The sequence below is a fragment of the Bicyclus anynana genome, chromosome 11, assembly GCF_947172395.1.
Source record: "Bicyclus anynana chromosome 11, ilBicAnyn1.1, whole genome shotgun sequence".
Lineage (NCBI taxonomy): Eukaryota > Metazoa > Arthropoda > Insecta > Lepidoptera > Nymphalidae > Bicyclus > Bicyclus anynana.
Window position 1 is genome coordinate 12,191,460 of NC_069093.1, and position 21,518 is coordinate 12,212,977.

The 21,518-nt window shown below is 35.7% G+C and overlaps 2 protein-coding genes across 6 annotated transcripts in view; one reads left to right on the plus strand and one right to left on the minus strand.

Annotated features, from left to right (window-relative positions):
• The window catches only part of LOC112050503 (extracellular serine/threonine protein CG31145), a 134,833-nt gene extending 125,317 nt beyond the window's left edge, over positions 1-9,516 (minus strand). The window contains exon 1 of the mRNA XM_024088779.2: positions 9,274-9,516. The gene's annotated coding sequence lies outside the window, so the exon portion shown is untranslated. The remainder of the gene's footprint in view (positions 1-9,273) is intronic.
• A 3,178-nt stretch (positions 9,517-12,694) lies between these two features.
• The window catches only part of LOC112050505 (zinc finger protein 271), a 28,735-nt gene continuing 19,911 nt past the window's right edge, over positions 12,695-21,518 (plus strand). Inside the window, exons 1-8 of one of the 5 annotated variants that reach the window (XM_052884208.1) lie at positions 12,695-13,127; positions 13,205-13,420; positions 14,638-14,797; positions 15,919-16,049; positions 17,863-17,937; positions 19,586-19,741; positions 20,653-20,859; positions 21,334-21,492. In XM_052884208.1, coding sequence (XP_052740168.1) covers positions 13,068-13,127; positions 13,205-13,420; positions 14,638-14,797; positions 15,919-16,049; positions 17,863-17,937; positions 19,586-19,741; positions 20,653-20,859; positions 21,334-21,492 — 1,164 coding nt within the window. In that variant the 5' untranslated portion in view covers positions 12,695-13,067. The remainder of the gene's footprint in view (positions 13,128-13,204; positions 13,421-14,637; positions 14,798-15,918; positions 16,050-17,862; positions 17,938-19,585; positions 19,742-20,652; positions 20,860-21,333; positions 21,493-21,518) is intronic. The other 4 variants (XM_052884207.1, XM_052884204.1, XM_052884205.1 and 1 more) reach the window with 4 other exon arrangements.

The window sequence follows — 21,518 nt, forward strand, 5'->3', positions numbered from 1 at the left end:
TACCGTGTCACCCAACACTAAGTAGTGGACTAATTATATAGAAGCTCGACACACCACAATTTTCCTGGAAAGCGAAACGTGAAAATCTGTTTTTATTCGACCTTATTATTAGCTCTACATACTCATTCCATTATTGTCATATACATCCAAAATGGAATCAAAGTGTATGTAAAGAATACGTAATTTAATTAACTAAATTAATATATAGATATGAAAGATCGTTAATTGCTATACATTTAAGTTATTGTGTCATGCAGCTTACCAACATACGAGTAGACGTGTTGTAAAATAATAAAAACTAAGTATGAATAGCTTAACTTCTTATAGGCAAGGATTTTGACGGCCTCCGTGGCGCAGTGGTATGCGCGGTGGATTTACAAGACGGAGGTCCTGGGTTCGATCCCCGGTTGGGCAGATTGAGATTTTCTTAATTTGTCCAGGTTTGGCTGGTGGGAGACTTCGGCCGTGGCTAGTTACCACCCTACCGGCAAAGACGTACCGCCAAGCGGTTTAGCGTTCCGGTACGATGTTCCGTTCCGTGTAGAAACCGAAAGGGGTGTGGATTTTCATCCTCCTCCTAAAAGTTAGCCCGCTTCCATCTTAGACTGCATCATCACTTACCATCAGGTGAGATTGTAGTCAAGGGCTAACTTGTAAAGAATAAAAAAAAAAAAAGATTTACTGTCTTATTTTTTCATCTATTTACTATCTTCCAAGACTTGGTCCATATCGATCAAAATTTACGTGATTGTGGATTTCCAGTATTATTGATTATTGATACGACCACTGATTTATAAGTTTGTATAGATACCTACTTAGATCAATGTGATCAAAGCACCCCACAATCATAAACTGATTAATCTATTGAAAATAAAAAAGCTAAACAGTTTTTGGTATCATCTCATCTTTTTATCCCATAAAAAATCTAATATTTTAATTCAACGTAGGTACCATAATGCCTGGGGTGCAGGTCAGGTAACCTCCACGTGGTGCATCCTGAGCACCTTTCAATAACTTACGTACTAATTTATTGGTTAGTTATTGAACGGTGGCTAATAACCTGACAGGGGGGGATAAGGGTTTTCTCTAGTGCTCATCTAATTGAAACCAGGGGAGAGTCATTATATCTATGTGTTTATATTCACCATACTTTGCTTATAAGACTTGGCAGCCTTAGAATCAAAGATAACGACACGTAAGTCCATGTAATACCTATATAATGTGCACCGCTTTTTGAGAAACCCAGGAAGTTTGAAGCGATTCGATCGTTATTTGTGATTGGAGCTCGGTCAAGACTTAGTTCCGCTAAATGGAGATTAGGATACACACTTCGTGGGCCAAAGTTTACGAAAGTACTTTACTATCTCTTTCGTTATCTCTATGTAGCAGATGTTTTATGTATTAGTTCAGTAAAGTAGGTGGTCTTCTAAAATAGTTGATAATTACCTTACTTACTTAATTTTAAAAAAGTACAAGTTAAACAGTTGAAGGGAAGTTGAAGAAGAAGAGTTGCAAACAATAAAACCGTGTTCTTTGGAAGTCTTGAAAAGAGGCCTATATGTCTACATCCAAAAGTGGTCGTCAATCGGCTGATAATGATGATGATGAGGCGATAAATTTTGAGTTTTATATCCACACTAAAATAAAAATACAACAGTTCAACTTATAACTATGGCAGTTTGTTTGTTAAGTTTCACACTTAGGTATATGCCGCTAAACCAATTGATTTTGAGATTTGTACACTCAATTTATTAGCATGTCGTAGCCTACTTTTCCGAAAATAATATTTGTAATTAATTGATTGCATTGAATTGCACACAGACGAAAGCATAGGTAAGTACTTACATATGCTTTCGTCTGTGTATAGTATATAGTACTCTTTCTTATAGTATATAGTAATAGGTAGGGACCTATTACTATATACTATAAGTACTAGCTGACGGTTTTACCCGCGTGATTCCCGTTCCCGTAGGAATACGGGGATAATATATAGCCTTCCTCGATAAATGGGCTATCTAACACTGAAAGATTTTTTCAAATCGGACCAGTAGTTCCTGAGATTAGCGCGTTCAATCAAACAAACAAACTCTTCAGCTTAATAATATTATTATAGATAATAAGTATAATAAGCTAAAATATTAATAAGTAAGTTTAATTTAAATGATCATTTGCTTTTATAGTCCGCTAAAAACGTTCATTAATATTTAATATGTTTATGTTGACTTTAGATTCGTTGTCCTAGTTCGGTTTAAAAATATTAGTAGGTTTAGGTAAATTAATTTCAATTTTAAATAAATACGTTACAAATAAACTCCAAATGCGTTGCCAATTTCAAGTTATTGACTAGCAAGTTTACCTTAATCAATTATTACATTCACGTGTATATTATAATGCGGCTCCAAGCAACAGGTGCAATTATAATTAATACAGTCACTTCTATTATTGGTACATCATACATCATTATCATTATCAGTTTATTTTAACGGGCCACTACACGGTCATGCTTCACTTAAAGGAGATCATTTATGGAGCTTTGAACCACCACGCTTTAATGTCTAAATGCCAGCTAATGAAAACAAGAAATCATTTTGTAACTATCACTATCAGGAGATTTATCACAAGCTGCTGATAGTTGGAGGCTTCGGCCGTGGCTAGCTACCACCCTACCGACAAAGACGTACCGCCAAGTGATTTAGTGTTCCGGTACGATGTCTCATAGAAACCGAAAGGGGTGTGGATTTTTCATCTTCCTAACAGGTTAGGCCATTTCCATCATAGATTGCATGGTGAGATCACCTGATGGATTGGTGATCTACAATCTTTTAATCAAGGGCTAACTTGTAAAGAATAAAAAAAAAATAAAAAAGGTAGATCTGATACGTGTTAAACATGTTAAAAAACCGAAATCCTCCGTCGCGATAACTTGAAACTAATGAACAGATTTTCATACGTTTTTCAACATTATATAGGGTAAGTTGACCTAGATAATGTTTGTCATGGTTTTGTGTAAAATATGACCATATTTATTGGAAGTGTCGGAAAATATTAAGTCAACTCCGATATTTTATCGAAATCGCGGCCTCATTTGAGTAAGAAAAGTCATGATGTGTTTTCCGCTTCTAAGTAAGGGTTCTTCGCGGGCAGAGTCACGGGCGTCTGATAGTAATAAGAATATTTTTGAAACGGCTACGAAAACAAGACCATTAATAATACCTTTTTATGTAGGTAAGGTGCCTCTAAAAGGGTAAAGGTCTGTGTTCCTGCAGAAACGGCTCCACCTGCTATTTAGTGAGGTGATTCACGAACGTGACTCATAATTTCTTCTGAAGCAAACAACTTGTTGAATGTCGATGCTTTTGAAAGTACTTATCTAGTTATTTGTGACGAATTTATTTGTTCCAAAGTAACTATATAACTATTAAGTATTTATTTATTTTATATTTATTAACTATACTTCACTACATACTTTAAAACAAAGTCGCTTTCTCTGGCCCTATATCCCCTACTAGCTGACGCCGCGCGGTTTCACCCGCGTGGTTCCCGTTCCCATAGAAATATGGGAATGATATATAGCCTATAGCCTTCCTTGATAAATGGGCTATCTAACACTGAAATAATTTTTCAAATCGGACCAGTAGTTCCTGAGATTAGCGCGTTCAAACAAACAGACTCTTCAGCTTTATAATATTAGTATAGATATCCCTATATCCCTTTGTATGCTTAAAACTATGCAACGGATTTTGATGCGGTTTTAATAGACAGACTGATTGAAGAGGAAGGTTTACAAGTATAACTAGCAACCCACCCCGTCTTCGCACGGGTGCAATGCACAGAAAAACTGTGTACGAGTTTTTGACTTTGAATCCTAGAAGGATAAGTCTAGCGACGTAACGGAGCGAGACCAATTAGTAATTCATGATTTGCATTTTCATTTCTGAATTATGCGAAAACGGCTAAACTAAAAACTTACAAAACAACTTAAACGAGGATAGATTTACCCCTAGGTTTCCTTATCATTAGCATTTGCAAGTTAAGAATCAAATGTAGTTTCGTATAAAAATTTTATTCGTTAAGATTTGCAAGAAAAAGGTGTTACTAAGCTACTTAATTTTATATTCGGTAAATTAAATAGTTGTCAAATGTAAGCGTTTTGATTTAGGAAAATATTATTTTAGGAACATCTGCAAGCGTGTTTCAACGTAGGCTGGTGGGAGGCTTCGGCCATGGCTAGTTACCACCCTACCAGTAAAAACGTACCGCCAAGCGATTTAGCGTTCCGGTATGATGCCGTGTAGTAACCGAAAGGGGTATGTTTTCATCCCCCTCCTAACAAGGTAGCCCGCTTCCATCTTAGACTGCATCATCACTTACCATCAGGTGAGATTGTAGTCAAGGGCTAACTTGTAAAGAATATAAAAAAAAGGCTGCATAATATGTGATTGCAAGCAAAAAAGTGCGTGTCAGCTCCGACGCACGAATGGACTTTACTCTTTCAGATCGACTGTCTAAATAGGTGTATGTTGCCCCGCAACACACACATGTACGTCTCAACACTGACGCCTGAAAAGTGAATGGTGCGCAGAATAGTTTGCGCACAAAAAACGTAACGCTGTCATTCGTTCATCAATTTTTACTGCCCATATTTCTTCCATACCAAAAATAAAAAAAATGATAAAGAGCAAGATACGTTTTAAAATGTCATTAGCAAAAAATAGCTGCTAAGTTTCTGACTCGTAATGTTACCACAAACATACACATTTTACGTAATAAAAGTAAATTTCAAACGAATTTCAATAGAGACTTTAAAATATGAATAATTGTTTTTAAATTTTGCTTCCAATTTGCACGTACCTATAAATAATATAGACTTTATTTTACACAATGGATCCTTTAACTGCCGACCTAATGATTCAAAATAAGACTGCTATTATAAAGTTTGGGCAAAACTCAACAAGTTAGATAACTTGTAGGACAGCACGGTTCAAACATTACTTCATCGAAGATTTGCTCTTCCCATCCAGGATCCAGCGAACTACACAGACAATAGTAAAGTTTCAAGTTTACAGATTGTACCAACACACTGTGAGTTAGCGAAGTTTCTTTGGTAGGTAGCTAATGTTAACAATCGGCATAGATATTAGTCGGAATTTCAATCATGGCAGACTTGCGTTTGCTTTGCGCATTGGTCCACGAATTGTGAATGTTTGATGTTATAGGATAGTTTTGATACTTGTGAATAATTCAGGACGAAAAGACGTATTCAGGAGGCAGAATAAATGTTATAAAAAAAATAGTTTCCGTACCTAAATTAGATTAATTAAGAACAAATTACTTATTGTCTTTTTAATATTCTTACGTAATTGACCGTTTTCTTCGATTTTTCCTTATTAAGGATTCGATATCGAATAATAAGTATATTAATGTACTTAATTTTTACTTTTTTTTTAAATTACATTAATTTTTTTAAATTATCGTTTTATACTGTAAAATTATATAGTTTAAAAACTTCTCGGAATAATGTGAAGTTTTTCAGTAGCTGCTCTATTGTATGTTCATCACTAATCCCTTATTTTCTCTCTTCAAATTGTATTTTTTTTTTTGTCAAACGGTAGCCTACGTACCTCTTTGTCATGTCCAATTTATCTCTGTATCAAAAATCCTCAATATTAGTCAGCTAAAAACCTTTTTCTAATTACGTTTTACGCTACCAACCAAACATAGTTATTAATACTAGTCGATATATTCTGTAAGTATTAAGTATAGAGATTGTCGATCATTGGAATGTTTCTCCGTAAACAAGTACCTCCGTATCGTAGGCAATGAAGGCAAAAAAGCAGAAATGCGATAACAAATTGGTGTAACAATGAAAAATTCATAATAATTAGAACAATCAAATTGTATTGACCAATCATGAAATACGCAGTAATGCAATTTATAAACAGAGCGTGTTTACAAGTTACGACCACATTTCAAACCAGTTGTACGGTAGGCGACGACGATTATTTTCAGCAAAGTATCCCTTATTTCGAAGGCAGTTAGAGCCTTTAGATTTTGGCTACAAATGTGCCCATTGTACTTGCTAGTTATAAGTGGTTATGTAAAAGTTTGAACTGAAACTATAATAGCTTGCGTATCAGCTAAAACATAGTGATTGGCTAACTTAAGCTTTTAAGACTTTTAAGATACGTTTATTATGTCAAGCTGTGTAAGTATCGATTGTTGCATAAAACTGAGAAGGTGAAGAAATCTACTTGATGTAGGTAAATAAAAATCTTATGCCGAATGCAAAGGGCATCGCTTCACACACAAAACGGTTGGACATCCTACTAATATTATACGAGTAAATGCGAAAGTTTGTATGTTTGGATGTTTGGTACTCTTTAACGCCGCAATTACTGAACCGATTTGGCTGAAATTTGGAATGGAAATCTTCGTCCCGAAAAAATCTATAGTGATGAAAACTGATGATTCTGATGGTATGAATGTTTGTTAGTCTTTCACGCCGCGACTACTGAACCGAATCACCTGAAATTTGAAGTAGAGATTATATTATGGATTAATACATAGGCTACTTTTTATCCCGGTAAAATCAATGGTTCCCGAGGGATTTCTGAAAAACTGAATTCCACGCGGACGAAGTCGCGGTCGTTCGTTTTTTAGAATAAACATATTTGTGAGTTGATGTCATGGTTTAGATAAACGAACGCAGAAAGTGGCTTTGTGATCCGGATGAGAATGTGAAGAGTGATTCTTTCTTCAACATTCTCGAAGTTTTGAATTCCTTCACTAATCATTTTACAATAGATAAATTTTGTTTAGTCAAGAATTTCAACGTCTAATTTTTCAGTACGGGTCAAGCGTTAACGTTGATATTAGCGGATAGAAAAAAACAGCTAAGCCATACATTTAGTTTAGGGTTTAAAGTTTCTAGAGAACTTAAGACTAGTATTCACGTAGGAGACGCTGCTGAAGAGTGAGTCTGGTCCATGGAAACCTGATATCTTCCAAAGCCACCACCGCCTACTTACCTGTGGTACGAGCAACGAATAACAAATTTTCAGCTTTTATAAAATTACGAAGGTAAGTAAGTCCGTCAGACCTTAAAACCGCTTAACCGGTCAGTGCCTGAATACAAAAGTCATCAAACAGTGCGTGTTTCCAGTGATGATCTATGGTTCCGAGGCTTGGTTGCTAATAAAAAGGCTCAGAATCACACAGCGGGTGATGGAACGAGCTATGCTCGGACTGTCTTTGCGTGATCGAATCAAAAATGAGATCCGCAGAAGAAACAAAGTCACCGACATAACTCAACGGGTCGCGAAGCTGAAGTGGTAATGGGCGGGAGCACCCATTTCGAAGAGCCGATGGAAGATAGAACGGCGATCCTGCATTAGAAAACGCAGTATTGGTCGACCCTCTGCTTCTGAGAGGTGGACTGACGACATCAAGCGAGTCGCAGGAATTCCCTGGATGCAATCGGCTCAAGATCATGATGTTTAGCAAAAAGGCGTATGTCCTGCAGTGGACGTCCATCGGCTGAAATAATTATGTCATTTTCAAATAATTGACTCGTTAAAATGTAAAATGTAATGGGGTACGAAAGGATACGAAAAATTACACTCTTTTCGCAAACCAAGTCGCGGGCATTCGCTAGTCTATTATAATGACATACCAATGGGCGAATAGGCGTATCGTTCAAATGCAAACGTTTTACATAATAGTATTTACGCGTGTCTGTTCATCACATTAGTCTACAGCTGACTTGCGACAGTGTTTAAACTTTGCACAATACCTAGGTATCTCCGCAGTTGAGTTTGTGGGCTTCTTCTCGGAGCTAGATGTTTTAAGCCTTCATTATTATTAGTTTTACACACATAATAACTTACGTATTATGTTACTGTATAGAATACAATTTTATTTGGTAATGAAATTTTCTTTTTTTTTGACTACTTCTTTGGCGCAATAATGCTTTTGAAGTCACTTCATGTTACAGCGACCGGAATCAAGCTAAGAGACAGTGGGTTTAATCCCCGGCCGATGGACTATTGTCGTACCCCCCCCCCCCCCCAACACAGGCTTTTCAGATTTTCACGACTTCTTTGGTGCAATAATTATTTTGAAGTCTGAATAGTTTGAAGGGGCGGACTCAAGCTAAGAGGTAGAGGGATTAATCCCCGGCCGATGGACTATTGCCGTACCCACTCCTAACTCAGGAGGAGAATGTGAATATTTGTCATTAAAGAATATGGCAAATATTCTTTAAAAAATATTTTGGTTTCGAGAGAGGCTCTGCGTTGAATTCCCAGATTCGGTGAATGAAAGATTTCAAATTGTCTACATTGGAAACCATCAGATAGATTTTATAGGTAGGTAAGTAGATTTGGGCAGGTGTGTATCATTGTATATATATTATAATATATACAATTACACACACTTCCTAAACACACAACTCGACATTTTTTTTCAAAGAATATTTGCCATATTTTTTTAATATATTATGACCAATATTCCCGTTGTCGGAAAAGATTATGGTAGGAGTGGGAGCGACAATAGACCAACGGGGCGGAGATCGAACCACCACCACTCGATGATGAGTCCGACCGTTCTTACCGTTAAGTTATTGAGGCTTTTATATACTATACATTATAGACAATATTTATGTAATATTTTTATAAATAACTTTTGTTGTTAATTCAATCTGCTGTTTCAATTAGCCATCTTTATGTGCGCCTCAGTTACGATGCGTTACTGACATATCTAATAGTATAAAATCATTGGATTTGGGTAAATTAAACGTGCATCTCTTCCAATCGGTTAATTTTTTTTATAACAGTAGCCTATTTAATTGCTTATCTACTTACTCTTCACCCAAGCTCAAATCTGTCTGTACAAGTCTAATCAAAATCGGCCTAGCCGTTTTCGCCTACTAGAATAGAATCAACCAGACCAACCCAAAACATTAATAAATTAAAAAAAAATGCGGGTAGTTAGCTATTTAAGTAGGTACCTTCTGTCTTGTCTAGCATAGAGTTAAAACTCCATTACAACTTCCTTAACAATTAAGCGAACTTCCATTATAATAAAATTACATTTCAAAACGAACCGAGTTTACGACAACGCTTATAAAAGTTTGCGGTAAACAACCACAATAATGTCTTGTCTACCTACATACGCTACAAGAGAAATTGGCAATGTACCAACAACTAATTTGCGAGCATTACAGATTTGAATGACAAAATACTTGTTTATCAATAAGTAAACATAAACACAAACCTGCGAATTGATGCCCGCCCGCCGTGTCTAAACAATTGACAACACCTTTTAAAAGCAATCTAACGTTATTAATAATTGTTTTTATAGTCAATAGAGTGTGTTTATTAAAAACGGATCACTTTCACGGTAATTTCAAAAGGGTACGTTCTAATTTCAAAGTTTCCGAAGTTCACGTAAATGTTTACGCCGCGATTGGCGACGGAGGCGCGCAAACCCGCCCGCTACACTGTTGGTACTGAGTTAAAACTTGGTCCGTACAGTAGAGCGGAGTTTCCCCTAGTTCCTATTACGTTCACGTGGAAACACTGTACGGACAGACAGTAATTTAGACCCATAAACAATATTTATATTTTTTTATTATTTTCAATTTTACGCTTGTGGTGTCATTTGATGTTAGATGTTGATGAATATCGATTACTTAATGCTAATAAGTATAGAAAGAGATTTTCTAATATATTTGTCTGGTTTTGGCAAGGATCTATAAATCATTTGACGGAACGTCTATGCTAGCCATTACCAACCTATCGGTAAAGACGTACCGCCAAGCGATTTAGCGTTCCGGTACGATGTCGTATAGAAACCGAAAGGAGTGTGGATTTTCATCCTCCTCCTAACAAGTTAGCCCGCTTCCATCTAAGATTGCATCAGCCATCATTACTTACCATCAGGTAAGATTGTAGTCAAGGGCCAACTCGTAAAATAATAAGAAAAAGGTCCCTAAAAGAGAGAAAAAAATGCTTAGTCTCATAGCCCAGACTCGATCCCAGGACCTCGCAGTGTAATCCGAACTCTCATGCTTACCGCTGAATGAACGATGACGATCATCATCATTTTTTTCTCTCATTTATTTATTACTTCTTTTTTTTTAATTTTTAACAATATAAGTATAAAATACAAAACATTAATCATCATCATCATTATTAGCAACCCAAAATATTCGGCTCACCATTGAGCACAAGTCTCCTCGATGAGATGGGTTAGGCCTCGGTTAGTCAGAACAGAATATAATTAATATTACAATAATATATGTCAAACAATAGTCAACTTTCGATTAATGCATAATGTTCTTTTATACAAACTTTCACCCGCTATTTCAAACCCTTCAGGTTTTACCTTTACGACAAAACTAGCTCATTGTATTTTTCAAATGTCTCGTTTATGGTAGCCAGGAAGGCTACCTATAACAAAATTTATCAAAATTCAGCGGTTCAAGCGTGAAAACGTTTACAATATCCATCAAGAAATTAAGTTGGTTGAAATATAAGCACAAAGGGTCACAGGCATCGATATAAATCGTTAGATGGGCCCCTCCATACTAAAGGACGCACATACGTGCACGCACGTCTTTGGGTTATGACATAAAATTGTGCGACAATAAATTTGGTGCATCTTATCTTAATACCTACGTAACAAGCGCATGCTGTGAGCGGACGTGGAGTTAAAAAGTTATTAACTGTTTTTTTTTTCATTTTTATCCCTTAATTATGCCTTAGTATTCATTTTTGACGGCCTCCGTGGCGCAGTGGTATGCGCGGTGGATTTACAAAACGGAATTCCTGGGTTCGATCCCGATCTGGGCCGATTGAGGTTTTCTTAATTGGTCCAGGTCTGGCTGGTGGGAGGCTTCGGCCGTGGCTAGTTACCACCCTACCGACAAAGACGTACCGCCAAGCGATTTATGTGCGACACCAATAACAATTCCGCGACGCTTTGAGGCCCATCTAACGATCTACGATCGATGAGCACAAAGGGTCACAAAGAGCGGTCTTATCACTTGATAAGAGCTGGATGAATTACATATTTATTAACAAAACCACAGAGTACATATGTAAAACACACAGGCGAAACCAGGGGGAGAGTGTGTATGTATACGATTTTAATTCCCGATGTCTCTATTGCGTTGGAACAACAGATCGACACAGCAGTGTGGTTTCACAATCAAAAATGCAAAGCCTCGTTTAGGCTCGGCAGGATTTTTTTCCTTTTGCAAATATTTTGATCAAAAAATACTCTGGACGTGACTATCTAGTATCTACTGCTACTACCTATGATCCTGAATGTTCTGATATTAATCTGGGATTTGATAAATAGAAATTTATACGTATTTCTTTTATCCTTTTTGGACTTTCGATAATATTTACCTATAGTGCTTTATATACTTATAAGGCTCGTGATAGCCCAGTGGACCTCTGCATCCGATTCCGGAGGGTGTGGATTCGAATCCGGTCCGGGGCATGTACCGCCAACATTTCACTTGTGTGCATTTTAAGAAATTATATGATCACGTGTCTCAAACGGTGAAGGAAAAATATCGTGAGAAAACCTGCTTATTGAGAATTTTCTTGAGTCTCTGCATGTGTGAAGTCTGCAAATCCGCATTGGGCTAGTGTGGTGAACTGTTGGCCTAACCCCACTCATTCTGAGAGGAGACTCGAGCTCCGCAATCATCCGAATATGGGTTGATAATGATGATGATTATTACCTATACATTAATATAAGCTAAGATCCGATATATAAATTATAGAGCTTTGAATGATCAAACCCATACTCAGGCCAATAAGTTTAATTTGAATCTGAAAGATTGGGTAGGTACTACCTAGGTACCTACATATTCCACTGGTTTGTGTTGTATCTATAGCTCGTGCGGATTAACTTGACACTTGGCTCGAATAATGTTTGTGCTGTGTTTGTTTGATTGTGTTGTAGCCAGCTGTCAAGTTTGTGCGCACGAGTTTCAAGTACCTCTAAGTAAGTCGTTGTACCTAATATTTTATTTGTATTTTCATAACTTTCACTGATGTACAGGATCTTTAATTTTTTTAAGGATGATTAATTATTAGAAAATTAATTATTCGAGTTAGATTGATTAATGTCTAACAACCAACGATTAACGACGTATGTAGCGTAGGTACAATATAATGTCGTTACTAACAACAAACGTATAAAAATGAAGGCGTATGTCGGTAGTCACACTTAATAATAATTTTACTTTTTTATTGGTAATCATGCATCGCTGTATTCCTTAATTTTTAATACACAATAACTGACTCTAAAATACCATTGAAATACGTACTTGAAAAAATATAATTAAGCCTCATCATTTGTGCGAAATGAAAAACTTTTTAAGTTTTGAACTTTCCTTTTCAGCTCAGGAATTTTCATTTTATAAAGTTGTCGATACTTTATTTTAACTTATTAAGGTTAGAAGAGCCATCTATCGAAAAGAATTGAAACCATTACAAAAGTTTTTTTGTCAATTCATTGCTTTTATTATATTTACCTCATACTTGTGTAAGTGCCCAACAATAAATAAATTCTAAAAAATTAACATTTTTTTATATAAAGTAAAAATAATAAGTTTTTTATGGTTATGTATATTTTCAAATAAAAAGACTATCTTACTAAATATTGGTTTGCACTGTTGGCACCATTGGCTATGACAAACTTTCATTCCTCTTCCACGGTGAATATGTGTGAAAAATGTCGAAAATGTGTAATATCTGCAATCAAAACGCGTTAAAATAACTTGTCACAGTGTTTAATATTAAAATATAAATATTCGTAACCTATCTAGACATCTGTAACACCATTTGTGATTTAGGAAACAGTTTACAAGGAACGTTGAGAAAATGTTATTGTGTGCTAAGTTTTATAATGGCGGCCCGTCGCGTCCCCCGCGCCTCCATTTCGATGACAGTCAAATTATGACAATGCCGATACGTGAACTTCTGAAAACAGTTTTGTTTTCATAATTTAAACAAAGTGAATTAAACTAGGCTAAGAAAGGACTGAAAATGAATCCGGATCACCATAGTATAAATACGGGTGGTGGCCAACCTCCATCCAATTCAGAGGTTTGCATTTGTTGTTTTTTTAATGGATTCCATCCAATTAGGCAGTGTGTTAAGAGTTTTTGTCGTGGTGTTTGCAGTCTCAGAGTGCGAGGGTACAGGCGGCGCAGCAGCAAGCTAACTTGACGCCCACGACATCTGCTACAGACTTGAGAGTCAACTCTGCAGCTGTGAACGTTGCTTTGTCGAGCGTGGCCAAGTACTGGGTGTTTACAAACCTCTTCCCCGGCCCACTGCCACAGGTTTCCGTCTACGGCTTACCTGGTACGAGGATTGAAAATGGGAAACCAGTTCAGGTATACACCATCTTTGTCTATTCTAATATACACTTGGAACTTATTGGAATCACTCTAAAGTAATGACTATTCAACTCGGCTATTCATTATAAAAATTTGTTATTGTTTCTGGACAGGACAGACCCTGAATATTTTTTGTATAATTACAAAAGTTATGTAGATTACAGTATAAACCAGTTTGTATTTATAAATCAAACAATATTATGTTCCATATACAGATATAAAACGGGAAGATAGAAATGTTTAATAATAATTTGTTTGAATATTACTTGTACTAACAATCATATCATATTGTAGTGTGTAAGTAGAAGGATTTGATGCCCGTCAAATTATTAAGTGAAGTAAGTATAGTAAAAACTTGAATAATCCAGACCTCAGTTCATCATACTTGCAATTATTCAGGTAATGTTAACATAATATACCAATCAGTATGTGCATAGACAAGTAGAAACTGCTGCCATTTGTTGTATACACACTGCAACATTATATTTATATTGAGATGACAAAGACATGTAGACCAATAGCAGGGCAAAATTAATCGCAAAAAGCAATTGGTCTTTGTCAATACTATGTTGACAATGTCTTTTTCTTTTCACTGATTCATGCTAGGCCTATATGAAATTTATTAGATTGTCAATAAAAGCTACTATAAAGTAGACTCATATTAAATTAATAATAACTATTAATTAATAAATTGTGTCAAACACTTAAACTGTTTGGTTAAAGTTCAGGGTTTATGTGAAACAGTAAATATAGACCATCATGGCCGATAGGGCTTAGATTCATTGTGTAAAAAAAAAATTCAATCTATAGTACAGCCTTTCTTGATGAATGCTGTTTACCAACAACAACAACAACAAAAATTAAATAAATTAGAAATGAAAGTAGAACGCTTGTCATTTAATACCTTATTTATTTTAAATTATGTATGGTTTGTCTATAAAATGTTATATAAAATGTATTAACCATATCTAATTGTTCTAAGCTTATTAATCATATTTATTTCCATTAATTTAAGAACAATTTAATTATAATTATTATTAGGTGTAAAGTAACTAGTGAGTTATACCCTCATTTTTAATTTGATTGTTTGTAAACAGTACTCATCAAGAAAGGCTAGAGTATAGCAGAATGATAAAGAACAATTTAAGCCAGTTTTTAAAAAAGTGTCAACTATCCTATTATAAATGTGTGTGTAATATTTAGAAGTTTTGTAGGATCTTGGCCAAGCTCACGCTAGTATACTGAATGGAGACCCCAACATTATACTGGGCCACGCTGGTCATACCGGCCACGCTGGCCAGCCTCAGGTCACAGTGTCAGCTTCGGGACAGCAGATTCCTGTGTCTCAGATCATTGCTACACAAGCAGGACATGGTAAATATTTAGAAACTCCATAATACCTTGTGTTTTTTCCATAGCCCAATAGTTCCAGGCCTAGAAGCCTTTTAAAAGAGATTCTTTGTTTAATTTATGTACAACTTACAGATTGTACCTACTCTAGTAGGAGTACTATATATATGTCACTGCAAGATTGTAAAATATGTTAGTTTATAATCTTGCTCGTGATATTATAATCTGCCATTATATTGTGAATTAAAAATACTGATTACAATTTAACGTGTTATTTTTTGGTCTATCAGGACAAATTTACAAAAATAATACAGCGGGCATAATAAAAATAGTAAGAAGAAAATCGGAGGGGTGGCCAGTGCATTTCCTAATTTTTTTAAACACTGTTCTTCCATTAGTATAATGTTGTATTAGTAATATCTATTATCTATACTTCTATACAAATATTTTATAGAGGTAAAGTTTGTAGGGTATAATATCTGGATCTACTGAACTGACGTTGAAAACCACCACTCAAAAGCCCTATTATTTTTTGAGTGTCATGGGCTGTATATTATCCCCATATTCTCACGGGAACTGGAATCATGGGGCATTGGCTAGTAATATTTAGAACATAAGATATTTCTATGTCCATTAAAGAATTTAAAACTCTGCAACCATTAGATTGGCAGAAATGGTTTCAGAAAACATTTAACAGTTCTTTGAGAGTTGCAGATCTCCAAGTATACCTATAGAAAAGACCAACAAATTTTCACATGTTATTATTTATATGCATGACAGATATATTTTAAATCTGATTAAATGTCTTCTTTTTCCAATTAGTTGAAAAGACAAGAGGATCCAACATTTCTCCAATAGAACCAAAATATTGTACTATTTATGTAAAACCTCTGTAACCTAAAAAATTTTTGAAGATCACACATCTAAGTGTTCATTTACACGAGCAGCAACTGCTACCGATGACTGCAGTTGACTGCAGTTGGTGAATGTCTCCACGGCACTCAAAGTCAGTCGACAGCAGTCACCGACGTCTAGGCAGTTGACTGCAGTTGTCTGTAGCAGTTGCTGATCATGTAAATGAACCTTAACACAGTCAATTTCTGTTCCTGTTCCAAACCTAATGAAAAATGTGCAATACTTTTCAGATGGTCTGGTGGGTCACAGCCATCAGCAAGAGCCATCGGGGAGCACAGCACAGCTGTCGGTCTCGGGGCAGACTTCCCAGCAGGTACCCAATAACCGGGTCGAATTTGTACAACACCATAACATTGATATGGTAAATCATGTGGTAACACTCCGTTAATAGCAGGAATGCATAAATGTGGCTGTTGTGTAGAGATTTATAGACTTATTGTGTCCGTCATAGGTCAGTACTGGTGCATGAATGAAGGTTCCCACCCACTATATGTATAGGCATGTCAAAGATAATATTTTAAAAATATTATATATATATTAACCATGAAATACCCATTAGCAATTTGCTTAAAGCTGTTGCAGCTGATTGACAATAGTAATGAATTTAAAAAAAAAACTATTTTCATTTAAATTTCCATGTATATTCACATTTATTTCAATTTTACTCCTAACAAGTGCTTTGGCTTTGTGCATATAGAATCATGCATAACTAGAACTAATAATGAATCAAATTTTAATATAATAGAGTTATATCAATGATTATTTCCAAGTTTCACTATGACAAAAATAAACAATTTCTAAATAAATTTTTAACTGAAAAGTTTTGAACTGAATTTTTATGTAAGTTCAAATTTTTTTTTTTCATTGAGCACTTATAGGACAATAAAAAAAATCATATTTTTTTGTTTGTAGTAGTGAGTGGGAACCATGAAATGATATTAACATGAAACCTAAGAATAACTTGCAGACCAAACTACATAGAGCATTTTAGTAAATATTTCTAATTCAAATTAAAAATAATTGATCAACTGTTAAAAAAATCTTATAACAATTTATGCATGGAGTATTTGATTGCAAAAACATTTTAATACTTACTGATATTAGATAGTACATTATGCCTAATTATTATTTATAATTTGCATGATTATGTGACTTTCAATATAAAAGTAACTTTAATTTTTCTAAGAATGTCCTTGTTTCTTTAAAATTGTTTCCAAAATTAGTTTAAACTTTAACAAATTTAGTTTGATTTGAATGACCTACTTATACTGTCTTTTTTCACTTTTCCTTTTTAAAACTGTTAAGTTGATTTAAGTGATCTTAAAATATCCTGAATTCATGTTCTGTTGGCCCAAAATAGGCCATATGTCATGGCATATCTTGGGCCAACAGAGTCAACTCGAAAAGAGAAAATGTCAGTCAACCAATAGTGGTTGATCTAAAAATATGGTTCTCTTTTGTGCCATCACAACCAAAGAGTTATATTTGCAGTTATCATTGTTGGTTGACAGTATGTCATTTCGTCTTCAAGAGATAAATCTTGGCATCTTAGACTTACTGGGTATCTCTGTCAAATTCAACAGTGGCGCTGACATGCGACCAACGAGATAGTCTTGTGAAGAGAAAAAAACAAAATTCAACCAATAGCGGCACAATCGGAAATACAGCTATCTCTTAGCATTGAGACCAAGTAGTCTACATCAGGCTCTTTTGGGGAAGAGCTAAAACCAAAATGTGACCATTTTTCGGCGCTACGGCTAGTGACAATAGTACTATAGTCTGGCAAGTTGACACTGATGATATGCGGGCGACGGGGGGAAAGGTGTGGAAGGAAGTGAGGTGCATAAGTCGTTGGTATTTCATTCATCGCTTCACGCCCCTGGCTCCCGCGACCCGTCGGGAGTGTTGCGAACGAAGTTGCCAAGCAGTAGTATTGAAGGGGCTTTGATACCTCAAGATCATGATTATTACGAAAGTTTGACTACTAACAAAGATGTTTTTAATATAACAATCAAAGAATATTAATGATTTTCATTACGTTGGTACGAAAGAGATAGGACTTTGACAACTCTGACGCCATTGCACGAAATTTTGTCTGTATTTTTTCTCATCGCTGGTCGCATGTTAGCACCACTAGTGATATCAAAAGATATTATATGAGTTTCTTTTCTCAGGGACACCATTCTCAACAACATCTCCTACAGCAACAGTTGATGGCTGCTGCGCGACCAGAACACGCTAATCAACAGGTTTGTTGATTTAACATCTGTATTTATAGTTTGAGACGAATATCTTAGCATTCCATGGATTCACCGTGCGGGTGCCGGGTCCATCGCGTGGTAGAGATTAAAACACCGAGCAGAGTTCTGAACTTGTGACTACTGGATGTAGGGTTAAGGAATTCCTTGACAATCAATCAACACTCCCCGTTCTCTGCTCGTGTTGTTCTCCCTGCCTAGCCAAATTTGGTAAGATCCCTAGTAAAAGTTTGGTAAGATAGAGCAGCTTTGGATACTCGTTCTAATATGGAACTAGCTGCACTTCCAGAGAGGCCAAGGTCTTTAAGCAAGTTATAGAGAGATTTTGCTGGTAATCCTCTTGCACCTACTTCTATGGCATACAGACTAATCCAGCCGAAATATTGAAACCGTTGATGTTGGTGATTTACTTTTAGGGTGCTGTATAGTCGGAGAATTAATTCCAGTCATTAAAATGACAAATGCAATGTCATTTTACTACTAAAATGTGAGTAAATTTCAGTGACAGTTGCACTTGTCATTTTACTGACTGGAATTAATAATCGTACTAAAGTCACTGTGACTGAACACTTATAATTAATTTTGCTATGTCCTTTGTTTGTCTGTCTGTCTATGGTTTAGCTCAAAGATGTTAAGTGTGGGTCGGACCTTTAATTTATTTAAAAATTTAATGTAGTTTCGATAACGATTATGCATAATGCTTGACTTGATACAATTTTCTCTATTTGTGCGGCTAAATACCTTCAGGTTAGTGAGGTGAGTCGATATACACGTAGCTACAAACATTAGTGTAGTTTTACTGGATTTGGTTAAAGGAAACAGCAATTAATTAAATGCTAATCAATTAATTAATTTACTAATCATCCATAACAACTGCTCATACTTCAGTATTCATTTATTAATGTATTTATAATTAACGCAAATAAGTGTAATTGATGTTAATTTTCATTTTCAACTGAACTGAACAAAAAACGAACTATTTCGTTTTTTGTTCAGTTCAGTTTTTTTTTTTTATTTTCTATGTATATTTTTCACAAATCAATGTGCATTATTGTTATTCAGAACCAACTCACTGTAAGTGAACATGTCATAGTGACAAGGTTCTACTGTTATTCTCTTAAGCAGTACATAGCATGTGCATAGTAGTATCTGGTGGGAGGCTTCGGCCGTGGCTAGTTACCACCCTACCGGCAAAGACGTACCGCCAAGCGATTTAGCGTTCCAGTACGATGCCGTGTAGAAACCAAAAGGTGTGTGGATTTTCATCCTCCTCCTCCTAACAAGTTAGCCCGCTTCCATCTTAGACTGCATCATCACTTACCATCAGGTGAGATTGTAGTCAAGGGCTAACTTGTAAAGAATAAAAAAATATATATATATTAATTCCTTTTTTCGCAAACATACAAACATGGCGAGTTATTTTACAAATTGATATGTAATATATTTAGATGCAACTCACCATAAGTGAACATGTCATAGTGATAAGTATCTACTGTTAGTCTCAGCAGTACATAGTATGTGCATAGTAAAAATATTAGTTCCTTTTTTTTCCTTTTTGTTTTTCAACAAACATGACAAGTTTTTATTTTCTATGTGTATGTGTATTTTTTAAAAATTAATGTGCAATTTTGATGTTCAGATCCAACTCACTGTAAGTGAAGACGGCATAGTGACTGTGGTGGAGCCGGGCAGTGGGAAGCTGGTGGACAAGGAAGATCTGCATGAGACTATCAAGATGCCCTCTGACCACACTCTCACTGTGCACCAGTTGCAACAGATAGTGGGTCATCATCAGGTAACCATATGCTTAGAACATTTTTTATGTCTTAATTTCATAACATATTATGCATGTTAGTAAAATATATTATGTCATTATTTATATTTTTTTAAATTTACATTGGCTGTGTTTCGCCCTTGTAATAATTATCACCTCGTGAATCTGACTTGAAATTTTCATGGTCCAAATATATGTTTAATGCATTTAAACTAACACATACAAACTTAGTTAGTTAAAAATTAAAAAATGTTTTGAGAATTTTTACTGTTGGAAGAAAGAAATGCTCAATATTACAAAAACCGTACCTAAGCAGCATATATATGCCATGTAGTGATAGTGCCAAAATATACTGTGTGCCTAGTGTTTCAATGTTTTCATACTGTTACTATCGCGTTAACGTAAACGCGAATTTCTAAGGAATTGAAACAGTTGTGCAGTAGTGTCACTAGATGGCGCTGTTTCAATGCCTTGGAAATTCGCATTTACGTTAACGCTATGTTATTTATTTATTATTCTACATTCTACACAAAACATATTGACTATAAACCACAGTTGGTTTTACTGTGCACTGTTTATTATCTATGTATATATATAAAAATGAATTGCTGTTCGTTAGTCTCGCTAAAACTCGAGAACGGCTGAACGGATTTATCTTATCTTGGTCTTGAAATGTTCGTGGAGGTATAGGGAAGGTTTTAAAGGTAAGAAAAATTTGTATAATTGCCGGGAAAACCATAAAAACAACCCTTTTCTATTTCCCATACAAACGTTTAAGAGTCAAGCGGTAGAGGTAGGGTAGGGGTAGAGGTATACAAGGGTAGAGTAGGGATAGAGAATAAGTGCACTTATGTCAAAACGAAGCTTGACCGGGTCCTCTAGTAATTAATATATTGATGAAAATATGTAGATAATATACAAACTTTGCACAGGTGATCGACAGCGTCGTCCGTATCGAACAAGCCACAGGCGAACCGGCCAACATCCTTGTGACCCAAAACCCAGATGGCACCACATCCATAGAGACCAGTGCGGTCGACCCGCTCCTCGTCAAAGATGAGAAGAACGGCTCTAAGATAGAGTCTGCACAGTTCGCCATACCTGCCGAGATAAAGGATATCAAGGGAATCGATTTGAAGGTATTTGTTATGTACAGCAACAAAATGTAAGCTACAATGAAATATAAAAACTGCTATTTACAATTGTTCTCATTCACAACATTCTCAGCCATTATATTTATTGTCGAGCGAAAAATCTCTTTCTTAAGTCTTACAATTAAATTTCTATAATAAAAAGTCCATCTTAAGTCTTAACCATCAATCTCCTATTTGAAAGTGGAAGCACAATCAACGACCAAAAAACGTCCCCACTCAATGAGTGCCGAAGTCAACTTCTTGGCACTCAATTCAAGTAGTCGCATTTGCAAATTCAATCTTAAACTCAATCCTATTAAATTTGTTTTCAAAAATTTTTTCGAGTAGATTACGAATTACGAAAATTTATTTGCTTGATAACGCTTACCCTTATATTTTTAACTGACTTCCAAAAAGGAGGAGGTTCTACATTCGGCTGTATGGATTTTTTTTTAAATTTAAATTTTGTTTATTATATAGAGTGCAATGGGTATGGAGGGTGCGGTGGTGAAGATATCTACTGGCTCTGAACACGATCTGCACACCATGTACAAAGTGAATGTGGAGGATCTGTCGCAGCTGCTCGCCTACCATGAGGTGTTCGGCAAACTGAGCGCAGAAGGACAGCAGCAAAATAAGGTGATCACTACATACATGATACATAC